The sequence below is a fragment of the Bison bison genome, unplaced genomic scaffold (assembly GCF_000754665.1).
Source record: "Bison bison bison isolate TAMUID 2011002044 unplaced genomic scaffold, Bison_UMD1.0 scf7180017864376, whole genome shotgun sequence".
NCBI classification, from domain to species: domain Eukaryota; kingdom Metazoa; phylum Chordata; class Mammalia; order Artiodactyla; family Bovidae; genus Bison; species Bison bison.
This window is the reverse complement of record NW_011494948.1, coordinates 474086-491981: the sequence shown is the minus strand read 5'-3', so window position 1 is coordinate 491981 and position 17896 is coordinate 474086. Positions and strand designations below refer to the sequence as shown.

At 38.8% G+C, this 17896-nt stretch overlaps 1 protein-coding gene across 4 annotated transcripts in view; it reads right to left on the bottom strand.

The window, feature by feature from the left end:
- Window positions 1-17896, bottom strand: part of KDM4C (lysine (K)-specific demethylase 4C) — a 411252-nt gene that overhangs the window by 328638 nt on the left and 64718 nt on the right. For all 4 annotated transcript variants that reach the window (XM_010856980.1, XM_010856981.1, XM_010856977.1 and 1 more), the window contains exon 6: window positions 11085-11278. In XM_010856980.1, coding sequence (XP_010855282.1) covers window positions 11085-11278 — 194 coding nt within the window. The remainder of the gene's footprint in view (window positions 1-11084; window positions 11279-17896) is intronic.

Sequence of the window (17896 nt, the reverse complement as noted above, 5' to 3'; positions counted from 1 at the left end):
ATGATACCACCCTTATGGCAGAAAGTGAAGAAGAACTAAAGAGCCTCTTGATGAAAGTGAAAGAGGAGAGTGAAAAAGTTGGCTAAAAACTCAACATGCAGAAAACAAAGATCATGGCATCCGGTCCCATCACTTCATGAGAAATGGATGGGGGAACAGTAACAGACTTTATTTTTGGAGGCTGCAAAATCACAACAGATGGTGACAGCAGCTATGAAATTAAAAGATGCTTGCTCCTGGGAAGAAAAGTTATGACCAACTTAGACAACATATTAAAAAGCAGACACATTACTTTGTCAACAAAGGTCCATCTAGTCACAACTATGGTTTTTCCAGTAGTCATGTATGGATGTGAGAGGTGGACTATAAAGAAAGCTGAGTGCCAAAGAATTGATACTTTTGAACTGTGGTGTTGAAGACGACTCTTGAGAGTCCCTTGGACTGCAAGGAGATCCAAGCAGTCCATCCTAAAGGAGATCAGTCCTGAATATTTACTGGAAGGACTGTTGTTAAAGCTGAAACTCCAATACTTTGGCCACCTGATGTGAAGAGCTGACTCACTGGAAAAGACCCTGATGCTGGGAAAGATCAAAGACGGAAGGAGAAGGGGACAACAAAGGATGAGATGGTTGGATGGCATCACCGACTCAACAGACATAAGTTTGAGTAAACTCCAGGAGCTGGTGATAGACAGGGAGGCCTGGCGTGCTGCAGTCCATGGGGTAACAAAGAGTCAGACACGACTGAGCGACTGAACTGATCTGAACTGACTGTGGCAATCACTTCACAATATATGTAAATCAAACCATTGCACTGAATGATTTAAACCTACAGAGTGATGTATGTCAATTATGTCTCAATAAAATTAGGAAAAGAGGGACAGCAAATGGTCACATGTTTCTGCCAACACCTGACATTCCCTAGATTATATTAATCTTCTTCATTCAAGTGGGCTGAGAGGTAACTTAGAGGAGCAAAGACGATGACAACAACCCATCTAACTCAAGCCCTTGTTGATGTGTAATGCCTTCTCCAAGGACACTCACTTTTTTTTAACCACACTTCAAGGAAGATTGTTACATGGGCCTATTTTGTCTCTGGTCAGATCATTTCAGACATCACATGGCTAGATGCAATGTACACTCAGAAATATACATTGTAAAATAACATTCTGGAAGTGTCATGCATGAAGCCTCATATTAGTCACTTGGAGGAAAGAAAGAAGGTTTGATTTGTACTATCTGTGGATTTCTCTCTGGTAAGCTATCAAATCTGTTATCATCACTGAAAACCAAAATGTAGTAAAAGTGTCTAAAAATTTCTAACAGTTTTTTGTTAACGTCTAAAAATTTCCTATATATCAGGTTGATTGTATTCAAGACATCACACAGGATACATGACTGCTTTATTTTATAGGTTAATTTTATAATATTTACCCATAAGAAACCAAAAAGAATATTATAAAAAGATCAATGAAGCCTGAAAGCAGCATGGTGCTGTACACGTATGACATACAAGGGAGCAGATCCCCCAAAAACCTGCTTCAGCAATTAAACACATCTATGAAGGCAATGGCACCCCACTCCAGTACTCTTGCCTGGAAAATCCCATGGATGGAGGAGCCTGGTAGGCTGCAGTCCATGGGCTCGCTAAGAGTCAGACACAACTGAGCGACTTCACTTTCACTTTTCACTTTCATGCATTGGAGAAGGAAATGGCAACCCACTCCAGTGTTCTTGCCTGGAGAATCCCAGGGACGGGGGAGCCTGGTGGGCTGCCGTCTATGGGGTTGCACAGAGTTGGACATGACTGAAGCGACTTAGCAGCATGGGCCTGTGGTGATGAGACTTACAAAGATGCTGTGGGGCTGCCCTCAAGAAGCCAAAAGTCTCCTTGAGGAGACAAGACCAAAACACACAAATCAATGAGAAAAAAAAAAAAGTTCTAAAAGAACAGGACATAACAAAGTGGTCAAACTGACTGTTAAAATATTTAATATATAAATCACAAGAAAAGAGAGCAATGTTGGTTCAAGTCGTCAGAAAAAGAAACTTACAAACTATATATTCTTTAGTTTTCAGTTCAGTGTATAAAGAGGACTGTGTCAACTGCCTCTGCTTCGAGTAAAAGTCAGCGATCAATTGCTAGAAATGCTTTTACAATAAGTTAAACAAGCATACATTTTAATAATCTTAATATCCTAAATATATATATATATATATATATATATTATCTCATCTTAAGGAAACACCCCCAAAGGACATCTTTTCAAACCTCATAGAAAATAAATTAAGAGCCCCATCAGTCCTGGGTGTTCTTTGGAAGGAATGATGCTAAAGCTGAAACTCCAGTACTTTGGCCACCTCATGCGAAGAGTTGACTTATTGGAAAAGACTCTGATGCTGGGAGGGATTTGGGGCAGGAGGAGAAGAGGACAACAGAGGATGAGATGGCTGGATGGCATCACTGACTCAATGGACGTGAGTTTGAGTGAACTCCGGGAGTTGGTGATGGACAGGGAGGCCTGGAGTGCTGGGATTCATGGGGTCGCAAAGAGTTGGACACAACTGAGCAACTGAACTGAAGTTAATTGAATCAGTCTTCCTAAGATTTTTAAGCAAATATCTGAACTTATTTGGGACTTTTCTTTGTCTGTTATCTGTAGGAGACTGGGTTTTACTCCTGTTGTGCAGCAAAATTCAGGTAATAGCGTCCACCCTCTCCTCCAAACACAAACATGGAATTCTGATGGGGGCTGCCATTCTTCATGTCTCTTCCCTCACCACCACAGAGGCAGACCTGTGACCAAGCCAGGACAATCACAATACTTTCCGACCGTTGGCCTGAGCCTCAGTGATTATACAAGACCTGGAAGAGAATCCATGCCAGGAAAATTCACGGCCCTCCCTGATGGCACAGCTTTCATTCCTGGTGACACAGGGAGGAATACAGAAGCCAGGGAGAAAAGTGAAGGCAACACATGGAGAAGTGGGGCCCATTTTTGAGCTAACGTAACTCTTAGTTTATACTTCTAGGAGCCAAGACAATTTCAACAAAACCTTCTCAATCCAAAGAAATTCAATGCAGACATTATTATATTTTTATGTATTAAAAAGAAATCCAAATAACATGAAGAAATTTATGAAGTATAAAAACTAGCTGACCAGGAGTACTAGAAAGAGTAAAGAGGACTGTGTTATAGCTTTCAGGAGTTAGGCTGGTCCTCATCCTGGCAGTTCTTATTCGATAGGCTTTATTTTTCAATTTATTTTTAATTGCAGGATAATTGCTTTACACTGTTGTATTGGTTTTGCCATACATCAACATGAATCAGCCATATGTATACATACGTCCCCTTCCTCTTGAGCCTCCCATCCCACCCCTCTAGGTTGTCACAGAGCACCAAGTTGAGCTCCCTGCATCATACAGCAAATTCCCACTGGCTATCTATGTTACATATGGTAATGTATATGTTTCCATGCTACTCTCTCTATTCGTTGCACTCTCTCCTTCCCACTCCCACTCCATGTCTACAAATCTGTTTTCTATGTCTGCATCTCTATTGCTGCCCTACAAACAGGTTCATCTATACCATTTTTCTAGATTCCATGTATATACTTTAACATATGGTATTTGTTTTTCTCCTCCTGACTTACTTCACTGTAAAACAGGCTCTAGGTTCATCCACTTCACTGGAAAGGTCTGATAGACAAAGCACTCTTAGCTCTCAACTAGCTTTTTCCATAGCTTCATTTGAGGGAACTGAATGTGAAGAGGCATTTAAATAAAAAATTATCACTCATTCCCTGAGGAAGACAAAATCCTCAAGGTAAAACACATTCTTTCTAAAATGTGGGATTTTCTGATTTCAAGCAGATTTCCAAAAGCTATCTAGAGAACAAACCTGAAGGAAATAAAGCTGGGCCAGTGGCTTCTCCCACTCTCACCTACAATGGTCCTCCCAACTGAATAACTGCTATCAATTATCACATGATTGGAATCTAGCCACATTTTACCCTTCTGAAAATCTCTCTTATTTTGTCCCAAAATGTAAGAGGCTGGTTTCTCTTTGGTTCTGCAGAAAATCTCATTAAAAGAAAGCTGGTGCTATAAAAAAAAAAAAACAACAACACACAAGCACTCTTTCTTCTTGCCTATTCCTTCCTCTTCACTGTTCCCTTTTCACTTTAAATCAATGGGAAGATTTGATTAAATCAAGTTAAAATCCCAGCTGCAAGACTCACTAGTCCCCCAGATAAAGAAGTTAAGCCTCTGAAAGTCAGTTTGAGAGTCCTTAGTTTAAAAATGGGGCAAAAAAACACCTACGTGAAACACCTGTTGTCTGGCTTACCTGAGATGATTTCTTAAACCGACTAGCACAATTCCTGGCACACAAAAAGAGGCACACATGAAGTGAACTGCAGTCACCAAAGACAGAGAACATACTTCATCGTCCTAGTCAAGCTCTACACCTTGAAAAGTAAGCTTACAAGCAATGAACACATTCGGTGTCACAGAAGTAACAGTTATTTGCCAGAGCCTACTTGCAGAAGTGCAATTTAAAAATAAAAGAAGCTGCTTTCCTATATGCTCGAGTCAAAGAAAAATTTTTATTACACAAATATTAAGTAACATATATTTTCTACAAAGTGGTTTCCAAACTAAACAGTTTGAAGAGGATGAAGAGAAATACAGAGGAATAAAGATAAGTAAGTTAGGTAACATTTGTGAACCACTATATCTGGTAGAGTTAATTAGCAAGGCTAGCATCACTAATCCTTGTTTTCCATGAACTACATGGTAAATAAATTTGCATTAACCTTCTGATTTTTCCCTAAGAGTCAGGATTTGATTCAACAGTCTCTTTTCATTTAAATGGTTTACTGGAGATCTTGTAGGTGGTGATGGTGGTGGCTTTAAGTGAAAAAGTAGTTACAAGGAAATAAGAATCCTGAAGGAATTTACAAGCTCCTGCTATGCTTATCAGGGGTATCAAAAGTACTTAATACAAGTTTAGAGTTCCTGTATGAGAACCCACAGTCATCAGTCAGTGAGTGACAAGACACTGCATTTCATCACTTCAGGAAAACGCGTTGAGATTTACCTTCAAAATCACAAGCACCAGACCTCCCTGACACTCTCCTCAGAGAACTCGATGTTAAGCAGGGGTCTTTGGGACTCACTGCCTGGACTGCAGAGATGTATGTGTGTGCGCCAGTGTGGCTGTGTTTATCTCCAAGTCAGACTGAGGTCTAACTAAAATATCATCCATTTGACCAATAAAAATTTTTGCTTCCTGTTATCTCTGACTCTCTACAAATACAGATAGCAGCTGAGTACAAAATTAATACCATATCTGGGGGGTATAGTTCCAATTTTTTAAACCTTTTAAAGTGTTATTATCTAAAAATATATAACATAGATATGCCTAAATGATCAGAATAACTTAAGCAGTTAATTTTATTAACACTTCAATTTATAAATATTTATAAAGATCCCACATGCCACAACTGAAGATCTCTTATGCTGCAACGAAGATCAAAGATCCAATGTGCCATAACTAAGAACTAGAGCAATCAAATAAATAAATAAAGTTTTGAAATAAAATAAGAAAAAGGAGGCATAGGGTTATGCAATAATTTCCCTGGGTGATATTCTCAGTAAAAAGCAATGCCAGAACTCAAAACACAAGACTCTGGGGCAAAAATCTGTGCACTTAAAATATTACACAGCACTAAACAAATTGATCTAAAGAAAAAGCAAGGAATTTAGATATATCACACTGAATAATATGACACTTTATTATTGCTACATTTAACAAAATTGCACAATTTACTGAGTAAAATTTAGCCAAGTCCAAAATGTTTCAGCCCATCCTTAATTTTTCAAAAAACTTCCAGAAGAAACTTCTCTCCTGACTTGAGACCTTTTCATAGTTTAAGACAAGTTCCCTTAAACTTTACCTCTCTCAGTCTCAACAGAGTAAATTTGAAACTATCTTATTCGCTGTATTTGGACACAGTTTCTCAAAGACAGAGATTCAAGTCACCATCTAAATTCTGTATCTCGCAGTAATTAACCACTATCATACATGGTGCTTGGGAAATAAACTTTTATTTTACTGATCCTTGAAACTCCCACTCAATCATACACAGAAACACATCATGCCGAGTTCAGGCTCTAAGTAATTACTATGACCAAAAAATTACTTATTTTTATAAAGTTATTAAGACAACAGTAACTACTAATATTTGAATAGTTCTTTTACAATTTATAAGACACCTTTATACACAGTATTTCCCAGGATCCTCTAAGCAATGCTATTAAGATAGAGAATAAATCACGCCTCTGTTTGGCAGTTAGAGAAATTCATGATGAATGGAGTATAGTGATTTGCCCTAAGTCATTCAGCTGGCAAGTGACAGATTGGGATTTTTAAAACAGGTCTTCTGACTCCAAAGTCAATATTAATTCCAAGAAAATAAATATGCTAGCACTGACTGCCATAGCAATTTTCTGCCTATTTTAAGCTTTCTCTTTTTCCTTAAACCTTCATGCTAGAAATGTTTAAATAAATCGTTAGCTCCTCTAAAGTCTCTTCAGTACATACCTGTGTTCATGAACACTTACTCGGCAAAATCTGCTACATGTTGTACCCAGTAAACCATGTCTCATGGCTTCTACCTGATAGGCCAGGCCTATCAGCAGCTACTCAGAAATCTCTGGAAGCTTGGTGTTCTTAATGATTACACTGGAGTCAAGAATCTTTATAAAACATTTTACATATTATCCTGTCTGCTCTTGAACAGACTGATCCAAAACAATTTAATACTCTATTGATTCAAAATGAGAATTACTTAACAGAGCATCAAACCTCTAGCCAGATCCTGTGTTAAGTGCTGACAATTTCAAAGGGAAAACCACAGCCCCAAAACTTCAAAGCAGGCACAGGAAAGGGGCAGCAGAAATGGTCACATAATCACTTGAAAGGTGCAAGGACAGAAGCCTAAGGTGGTGCAACACATGGTCCAGAAAGCCTTGAGGCAAAATCTAAGGAACACAAGGGCAAAGAAGAGCAGCAAGCACAGTCGTGGAAGTAAGGAGAGAATTTTAGGCAGTCTTTGTAATACCTGTAACCAGAACTTGGTGCCTAAGGAGAAAACTGAAGAAGAGAAGGTCACTGAAATTGAACTCCAGGCAGTAAGACCAGACAGGAGGAAGACACACTGCAGGGAGCAGAGAAGTCAAGCATGAATAGGGCACCCCTGGAGGAGAGTAAAGGCAACTCAACAAGGAGAGGACACCAGAAAAGGAAACCAGCAAGGGCACATGCGTGTGCGTGCCATGCACACCCATACACCCCAACTTCACGTCACCTCCGCATCCTCTCGTTTTGTACATTGGGTAAAAATACCCATGTGCTTTTTATCACAAATTACAGAATTAGAACACTGGAGTGCATCCTGATTAGCCTTGTCATTTTGTAGGTGAGGAAATTGGTCCACAAAAGTACAGCTCTTTGCCCAAAGCCACACACATCAGTAGCAGAGTGAGGACCACAGCCCTGTCTTCTGCTGCTTGAGTCTGAGTCTGCCAGACAACTGCCCACCTCCCAATACTTACATGTATTTGTATGCTTCTACCACCTTTCAAAGCTTACTTCAAATATATTATGATGGTTACTGAGGTGAATGTTAAGAATAAGAAAAGTGAAAGTGCTAGTGGCTCAATTGTGTCCGACTCTTTATAACCCTGTGGACTATAACCCACCAGGCTCCTTTGTCCATAGAATTCTCCAGGCAAGGATACTGGAGTGGGTTGCCATTTCCTTCTCCAGGGGATCTTCCCAACCCAGGGACTGAACCTGGGTCTCCTGCATTGCAGGCAGACTATTTAGCATCTGAGCCACCAGGGAAACTTTATGATAATAAAGTTTACCTCAAAATTATTTATGCCAAGCTAATGTAATCATTCATAAGCATACTGGGGAATAATCCTTAGAGTTATTTATATCACTCTTTTCTTACAGTAGCTATCTTAGAAAATGGAATGTAGATTAACAGTCATAATTCACTGCTATGTTTTATTATTTTACCATTATAAATAATGGCCAAGGTTAAAGGTAATAGTGATAGTATAAATCTATTCTTAATGCTTATAATGGAGTCTATATGCTTAAAAACGAATAGAATAACTAAATACAGAAAATACATTTTCTGTATTTAGAGAGAAAGAGATACTCTGAGAGAAAGAAATACTTTGGAATCCAGTGTACTTATCCTCACTCATGAACAGCGTGGCCCTCTTCCAAAAACAAGACTCTAGAATCAGTCATATCCTAACAGAATATTCTCCTCTAAGAAATCTTTGTTGTTGTTTAATCACCATTGTGTCCGACTCTTTGCTACCCATGCACTATAACCCACCAGACTCCTCTGTCCATGGAATTTCCCAGGCAAGAATACTGAAGTGGGTCACCATTTCCTTCTCCAGGGGATCTTCCTAACCCAGGGAGCAAACCTGCATCTCCTGCATTGCAGGCAGATTCTTTATCATCTGAGCCACCAAAGATGCCCAAGCAATCTTTAGGAGATAAGTCTTGGCCCAAGAGAGAAGGGAAGTTACTACTGTCTTAATAACTTTATAAAAATAAATCACTTTTCTTAATAAGAAAGCAGAGACTTCATTTCAACTCCTCCAATACTAAAATGTCCCAGGCATTGTCATGATTGTCATGAATTTCTTCAAATCTACGGAAAAGTTTTGCGACTAACTTTTCAGGGTGTTTTTTTTTTTGCCATACCATGAGGCTTGCAAGATCTTAGTTCCCTAACTAGGGATGCAATCTGTGGTCCCTGCAGTGCAAGCACAGAGTCCTATCCACTGGACCACCAGGGAAACCCCTAACCAGATTTCTTAAAGGAAGTATATAATTGCTTATATAATAGATTTCACCAAGATATTGAATTTACCCATTTTGCCTATTTTACTCACAACAAAAGTGAGTAACAGAAACCATGCAGCTAAGAAACTGCCCAGGAGCCTACACATTATTTAAAATATTTCTCTGAGTCTCTCAAAGTCGATTCCCAAAAGTACTGAAGGATAACACTCCAAAAGACTCTACCATGGTGCTGAAGAAAGACGAGAGACTCACAGGCCTAGAGCTTGTGCTCACAAGCTGGTCCTCAACAAACACTTGTGTAAGAAATCATCTTTCCATCCCATTCTGTCAAAGTCTAGTTCCTAGACCACCTATTTAAAATATTTACATCTTATTTATTCCATTAAGAGAGTAGAATGCTAAAAATTTTCCAAACAAAATGTGTAAGTAAAGCACTATTAAAAATGAGTTACAAAACTTCTCACTAAATTTTTCTCAGATCATAAAACTCCATCACAAAACAGAAAACGCCTGGATTTCTTTTCTAGGTCCTAAGAGCTTTGCCCTTCCACCAAAAGCTTTCCTGCTGATTAAATGTCATTTTTGATCATTATGAACTTTTGCTGTATTTGAATTTGCTGGAGAAAGCTTACAACTTCACACTTCACCAAATGATGAAACCTCAAGGGCAAGTAATAGCAAGATGCGGACAGAAATTATACATTGCACTCAAAACCTGATCAGCAGGAGAACTTGAAAAGAGGCCATTACCTTTAAATTGGAGGCAGGAAAGCTACTGGGCTGACACAAGCACCTGAAGAGCATCCTATCGTGTTCACAACCAGCAGAAAGAGCATATTCAGTATTTCCTGCCTTGTCAAGTTGATACCTCGTGTACTTTTGTCTGTGAATTATTCTCCACATATGTGTATTATAAAAAAAAAAAAAATAGAACTGATATTTAAGCTCTCCTAAGACTGTGCTCAGTCACTCAGGCGTGTCTGACTCTTCTGACCCCACAAAACATAGCCCTCCAGGCTCCTCTGTCCGTGCGATTTCCCAAGCAAGAATACTGGAGCGGGTTGCCGTTTCCTTCGCCAGGGGAACTTCCTAACCCAGGGATTGAACCCGTGTCTCCTGCATTAGCAAGTGGATTCTTTACCACTACACGACCTAGAAAGCCCTTCCTAAGACTAAAACCAACAAAATTAAGTTCAAACATGAAACTGGCTGACCACAAAGAACTCCAGGGTGACTGACAGAATAACAATCACAAATTTGTGCTGGGTACCATATGATGCATTCTGCTACTGCTAACTGCTAAGTCGCTTCAGTCGTGTCTGACTCTGTGCGGCCCCACAGACAGCCTCCCACCAGGCTCCCCCATCCCTGGGACTCTCCAGGCAAGAACACTGGAGTGGGGTGCCATTTCCTTCTCCGATGCATGAAAGTGAAAAGTGAAAGTGAAGTCACTCAGTCGTGTCTGACTCTTAGTGACCCCACGGACTGTAGCCCACCAGGCTCCTCCATCCATGGGATTTTCCAGGCAAGAGTACTGGAGTGGGGTGCCATTGTCTTCTCCGAGGGTAAATCCTAGAAGTCGCCAAAATTCATGCTGAAAGATGCATTCTACAGAACAATAAATCTTAAAATTGCTGCTCAGAAAGATGACACAGGTAATTGCAAGTTAAGAACACACATTCACATTCTTATTCTTCTCCCCATATCCACCACCAAAAAAGTGGTAACAGGCCTCCTTTTTCATGCCTCCTATCCCTCTACTCACCACATACTAAACGGAATCTGTCATTTATTCAGAGATTAGACCAGAAAATCCCTAGGTACATCCAGGAAGTGAATTTTCACTCCTAACTTACATTCCCCATACCTTCCAGCAAATGCTCAGAGAAGTTCAAGATGCCAAATTCTTTGAGACTAAAATACGTATCAATCCATGACCCACAAAATGGTCTGTAGGCCAAATTTGGATATACAAATCACCATTAGCTTTACGGTTTTGAGCAAAACCCTAGGCAGAGTGGAAGACTCTGCAATAATTAATTTTTACAGTCAAGAACTTTCTTACAGCTCATATAAATCTGACTCTGCCAGAAAAACGGGAAAAAAACCATCTTCACTGGGTTCCTATTGCTCAGATCTCACAATTCCAAAGCAAATGAATATTAAACATGCAACTTGCCAAGACTTGGGCTCTCCAAAGTGGAGATAATTAATGCTGTAGAGGTCCATATCCTCGGTGTGCCATGCAAATGTGGTTTTCCACATGCCAAAATATAGATAAGGGGTGTTTACACCCTCAATAGAAATACCACACTCTTCCTCAACCACATCCAAGACCGTGTTTAGGCGAGCTATGTTCCATTCATCCACACCCTAGGGAAGAGAGAGAAGGGGGAAAAAAGACAAACATTAATAAACTCATAAAGATAACATTTACTGATCAAACCATCATCTGCCAAAATTATTATACTGTATATTTTAACTCGCTTAGAAATTTAAAAAATAAAGCAATAAGTATCCAAGGCACATACACACACACATATATATATTTATACAGATCCGTGATTAATTATCCAAGATTAATACCAGCAAAATGTGGTTCTATATAAATATTAGTATAAAATTATGCCAAACGACAGAGAATTAAGGACCTACTCCCATCAGCTGTTAGTAAAAAAAAAACATCATTGATTCAAAGCATATGATCTGCAGCATGCTTTCCATCCTTGGAACACTATTTAGTTTGGGGGTTTTCTGGTTTTTAGCTTATTTGCACATTACTTAAGTCATTAAACATGAGCCATCATCTCAAGACACCACTAACAAAATGTATCTTCTGTCATCCCTCTTTCAGCCCCATTCAATTTTGGCATGTGATACATCATTTCCTGAAAACCCAAGTCTAATTTTGGAAAAATCCTTAGCACTATTCTAAGTCACAGATCATTGTGCTTTTACTGCTTCTTCAACTAAATATCAACCGCTTATGCTGATGGAGAATTTTAAACAAAGAATAACAGCTAAAAATATTTATATAAACTTTGGTAAAATTGTTGGAATAATATAGTTTTATAACAATAACACAACATGGCTGGTAACAGAGACAGAAAAAGTTGAGTCACTGGGATAAAAGTTAAAATGACAGGAAAAGATTCTAGTCTTATTAAAACTTACCAATCACTTATTAATGCACTCTAATTCACAACTGTTTACAATTTTTACAAACTATTTTTCTCATAAACTTTTCTCACGATAAAATACTAAATATCAGTGATTGGACCCACTTTTTTTGCAATCACGATGAAATGGCAGTGTCTTTAAATCCATTTCAACCTCCTCATGATACTATTAAAGAGGGACATTAAATTTATTTATGTATACCAAAAAGGCCCTACCCAGTAATTATACCAAGGCTTCATAGATAACCATGCCTAGTATTTTCCTTATTGTTCTGTTTTCATTATAGTCTTTAGATGACAATATAATCAATGTACTGATCTTACTTACTTGAGCTTTTGGGTCAGGAAAATTTTTGATGGGGCAGTTAATGAAGCTGTGCCTCAGGTAATATAACTGAAAAGTATCAGGGGAAATCACTTAATTCCAAAACTCCCCAAGACAGCCATTCTATAACTTAAAACCCACAGCAGGAAGCTTGCTATTTGGAAATTGTTCAAAGTTAAGTATCCTTCTAGAAAAGATCCTAGGTCCCAACTTATGAGACCTCATAAAAGTTCAAATTATGTAAAATATTTTATCTCACTCTATTTATAGTGATGCAATCTCTTAACCCTAGTCCAATCAGACTTCAGTCCAATCACTCTAATAATAGAGTCCTCCTATTTAAAAGTCATTATTGAGGCAATGAATCTGAAGTAATAAATGAGCACCATATTATAGGAAACATTTTTAAATTGAATGAGCTTGCAAATTAAGGAACAAACTATTCTTCTGAAATTCCTATATTTGAAGAAGTCTCATCTTTGTTTCTGACTGATATTACCTTTCAGAAATAACTTAGGCTGAATCCCTTGACATGACTAGACCTGTGGGTCTAAAGGGATGAGGGAAGAGAAAAAAGAATGATGCCAGATGACCCGGATTATGGCTCCAGCTCTGCCACTGCCGAGGGCAAAAATCCCTGCAATTTCCAGAGCTCCCATTCTTTCTTTGTGAAAGCATGAGGTACCCACCCAGAGCTGCTCGGAGGACTAAATAGGCTAAAGGACATAAAAACTTTTAGAAAATAAAACTTCTTATATTTGAGAACTGACAAATGTTTCCACTATTCTCCAGTAAATCTTACTGGAAACAAAACAAAAGCCAAACATGTGATAAAGTGATAGAAAAAAAAAAGTCCTATGAAATTCACTACTGAAATTCTTCCCATTAATGGGCAAATATTAATAATATGTTGGCATCAGCTTCTTCTGGGCAAGGGGCAAGGGCCAAGGCTGCCATGATGTTAAAACTTAATTTCTTTTGCTAAGATAAAAAGTCACATAATTTCAATAAAAGAGGTTATTAAAATATTAAGAATAACAGGTATAATAAGGGGCTGAGAATAAATCCTATTCCAAATTCCTTCTCCAACATCTGCTCTCCACTACTGACTGAACTCGCTAGCTGCCTAGAAGGACAGGTTCTACTCAAACTCTAAAGAGCACCAGGTCTCCTTCAGAGATTCAGACAAGGAGGACACCTCATTTGTCACTTGGGAGAAGTGTGACACCACAGTCTATCTCACTATACTGCACATACATGTACACTGCTGCTGCTGCTAAGTCGCTTCAGTCATGTCTGACTCTGCGACCCCAGAGACGGCAGCCTACATCTACTCAAAATAATCCTGTAACATAAGCAATGTCATACCCAAATGAACAAATGGAAAACCTAGTACTCCTAGAGCAGTGGGTGGCAAAGATAAGCCTGAATCTTTCTGACTCTAGGCCTTCACTTATAAACTCTATGCTTTCAGTTCTGATCACGTTAAAATGCAATATACCATCCTCTTCTCTCAGCACTAAAAATCAACAAAGATCCAAGGAGCTAAAATTTATGACAGGCAAATATATAAAACTGCTACATTCTTCCCACCCTGGCATACAGTCACCATACACAAACACTGGCAAAGCTTCTAATAAAAGCTGCTTCACTTCGGGCTTGGGGACAGAACTGATTTAGCGTAAAAGTAGTCTCCAGAAAGACACCAGCTACAAACAAGCCCCACAATGACAGGCTGGAAATCTGCCAAACCATTCAAAGCTTAAAGCCATCAAGTCTCTTCAGAAAGTCTATACACCAATGCATGTTCACAGACAAATGCCTCTTCCCAGACTCCATCCCCTCAAATAAAGCTATTCCATACAATGTCCATGGAGAAGGCGATGGCATCCCACTCCAGGACTCTTGCCTGGAAAATCCCATGGATGGAGGAGCCTGGTAGGCTGCAGTCCATGGGGTCGCTAAGAGTTGGACACAACTAAGCGACTTCACTTTCACTTTTCACTTTCATGCACTGGAGAAGGAAATGGCAACCCACTCCAGTGTTCTTGCCTGGAGAATCCCAGGGATGGGCGAGCCCGATGGGCTGCTGTCTATGGGGTTGCACAGAGTCAGACACGACTGAAGTGACTTAGCAGCAGCAGCAGCAGCAGCAGCATAGAATGTCCAACAGGTGTTTGAGCAGTATTGCAACTCACCTGACCTCCACTGAGCAAATGTTTCCTCCCTGGTCCCCATTTCCCTTTACCCCAATAACCCAGTGCATTCTAGGCATGCCCTGCTCTATGTGTCTATTTACCCTGTCTCTGCCTGGTTTACTGAAATAATTCACCATTGGACCATAATTTGTGCACATATGTGTAAATGAGAAGTTTATCAAGGATCCTTCTTTTCAATCTCTGTATCATCCACCTAACAAGAATCAGACAGTAATCTGAAAGAACTCCTAAATTTTTATTACCATAGCCACTCAGGATCTGTTTGAGGATCAGGTTTTGGACTTCACAGAGGAAATAAGTACCCCCAAACTGGCATCAGCGTGAACGATGCCTCTATAAACCTACATAGAGAGACCGCGCTAAGTCTGAATTCACACCCTTGAACTCTGGGCCTGGGTCACTGAACACAGGGCACATCCAGGCCAAGGAGCTCCTTCTTTTTGGGACTATGAGCATCTAGAATGTTCTACAATGACTGTGCTAGGTCACTGGGAAATTGAAGCAACACAGGGAAGCAATATGCCACATTAGAAACCAAACCAGTAAGGAGCCCTCCCATCTAATACAGAGAAATATTGCAAAAATCACAGCAAACTAGTTTTCCCTAAAATATTTATAATGAACATTACCCCTACAAGTGGCTATGGTCAAAAAATGTTGGTGTCCTTTTCTCCTCCTCTTATAAAGTCACAGTGCCAGCAGGTACTCGGAAGTTTCTAAGAGGTCACGCTGTAAGGGAGCCTGTTTAACTCTGCTTTAACTCTACATTTCCCAAATGTTACTTGATCACAGGACCTTATTTACATAAGACATTAATATCTTTCTTCAACAATGTCCACATCCAACCCACATGTTTCTCCTCCCCACCCCACCTGCCATTATCCTCAACACCTACAACGTTATCCCCACACAGCTCTTTCCATACAATGCTTTGAGCCTTCATCTCTCTCCTGAGTTTCACTGCCACATGCCCAGCTCTAAGCTGGACCCAAAGTGACCCCAAAAAAATTTCTGAAATATATAAATTTATGAAAAAAATTTCATTAAAAAAGCTAATCATTAAAATAAGAAAAGAGCCACCTCCCAGGTGTTACAAACTCTGAGAAAATACTAAAAAAATTATTAAAGTTTCTCAGTAAAGTTTTCAGATACTTTTATTTAGTACTTTTTACAAGATTACGCTTGTCCTCATTTGGCTCTCACCATCCCTTTCTATGACCCTTACTGCAGCCCAGCTAACACCTACTAGAGTAACATGATCCAAACAGAAGACCATCTTCCAAATTTCAACTTACTTTAAAGATAGGCTAATGTAAATTACTGCCACCAATTCATAAGGCTGTAATAAGCCCTTGAAGTTTCAAAGGTAATACACATGAGGAAAGAAAACTTGGTTGTTTTAAAGACTTCAAAATCAATCCATTTCACACAGTAATGTGGGAAAATTGAATCTTTCAAAAACTAAAATGAGAGCCTTGGACACATTTAAAATAGAGGGTTTCCTTAGGATCTTTACACATAAGAATAAAATTAGACTCATGTGAAATTCATTTTGCTTTAAAGTTAATTACAATGTGTGACACGATAGCTCTTTTTGCTGCTTCCTTTCCATGAAAATATCTCACATTCTCCAAACTTTTTACTTTAAAAACAGACCTCTTTCCCTTTTTGCATTTTTTTTTCCTTTTTGCATTTTTATACACCAAAATACCTACAAAATTTTACAGCAGTGCTTTCTTTTCTTTCTGAAACTCTAGTCAATAACCAATGTGGAGCAAGTTTTGAAGAAACAAAAAATTTCTGCAACAAAAAGTACTACACAGTAACAAAAAAAAGACTCACTTCAAAAATGTAGCTATGAGTATGACAAGAAGGAATGTGGAGAAGAAAAGAAGGGAAATGCTCAATCAAATAAAGGATTATAGAGAGCTTGGAACCCCTGCCTTGAGTCTAGACCATTGAGACCTTGAAGTTATTTAAATCTCTGGTTCCAGGCAAAAACAACTCCAAGCCTTCTGGGAGAAAAGCATCCTCCATTTTGACTTACAAATTTTCCACAAATTAGGATCAAGCCAAAGCATAAAACTGAAGATCACCACAAATATAGGGAGGTAAGACCTCATGGAGAAAGCTAGCAAAAACAACTGGCCCTTCCCCACCCCAAGGACTTCTGGTATCAGAATCTTCAGAGGCTAAAGACCTTGAAATGCTTAAAGAAATTTAAAAATGGAATCACAAAGACATGGTAGACTTCTACATATGAAATATATCATTTCACTAGTATATCACTGATACATCATTTCATTTATATATCATTATTAAACTAAAAACTGACTGAAAAGATTAAACAAGAGAAGTGCTCACCTAGAAGGGAAAATTTAAGACATAAACACACAGTACAGCACAGAAAAATGAGACGAAGTATCTGAAAACCAAAGTTAAGCAATACTTAGGACAGAACGTCTATAGTTCATGTATTCAGAGTCCCAGGAGTGAGAAAAATACAAAACTAAATAAAGTCACTAAACGAGAACACTGATAAAACCAATTATATTAAAATTTAAATCTCTGTTCATTAAGACACTGTAATACCATCTATAAAAATATTTGATGTCAATTTTAGTTGACCTTAAATAAATATAAATAAAAATAAATACACTTTCAACTGAGTTGAAGCTATATAAAACAGACTTCTCAGAACTTAATGATGCTACACTAAAGCTGTGGATGCTACAGCTTTTGTTTTCCGGTGGCAAAAACATCAAAATGCCTCTTATTGATTAAAAACTGCTTATAAATCCTTCATTATTACTCCTACTCTTGAAGTCAATAATATTCTATATGGCCAAATATCTGGGTTCATTCTGGACTCAGGCATTCCAGTATTCTTGGCTGTTGGTCTTCTTTTCCCCCTTAAATATTTATTTACTTATTTGGCTGCATCAGGTCTTAGTTGCACCATGAGGGATCTTCCGTTGTGGCACACGGACTCTCTAGTTGTGGGGGCACAGACTTAGCTGCTCTGTGGCACGTGGGATCTTAGTTCCCAGACCAGGGATCAAACCTGCATCCTCCAAATTGCAAGGCAGATTCCTAACGACTGGACCACCAGAGAAATCCCCTTGGTTTGTTTTCTTTTTTAACTATTTTTATAGCAATGCCCAAGGGTAAAAATAATAATTTCTGTCTGTATTCCTTTTCAAGTATTTCTAGAAAAGCGGTTCAAGAAAACTAAAACTGTTTTTATTTCATGTAATATAAAATAGGG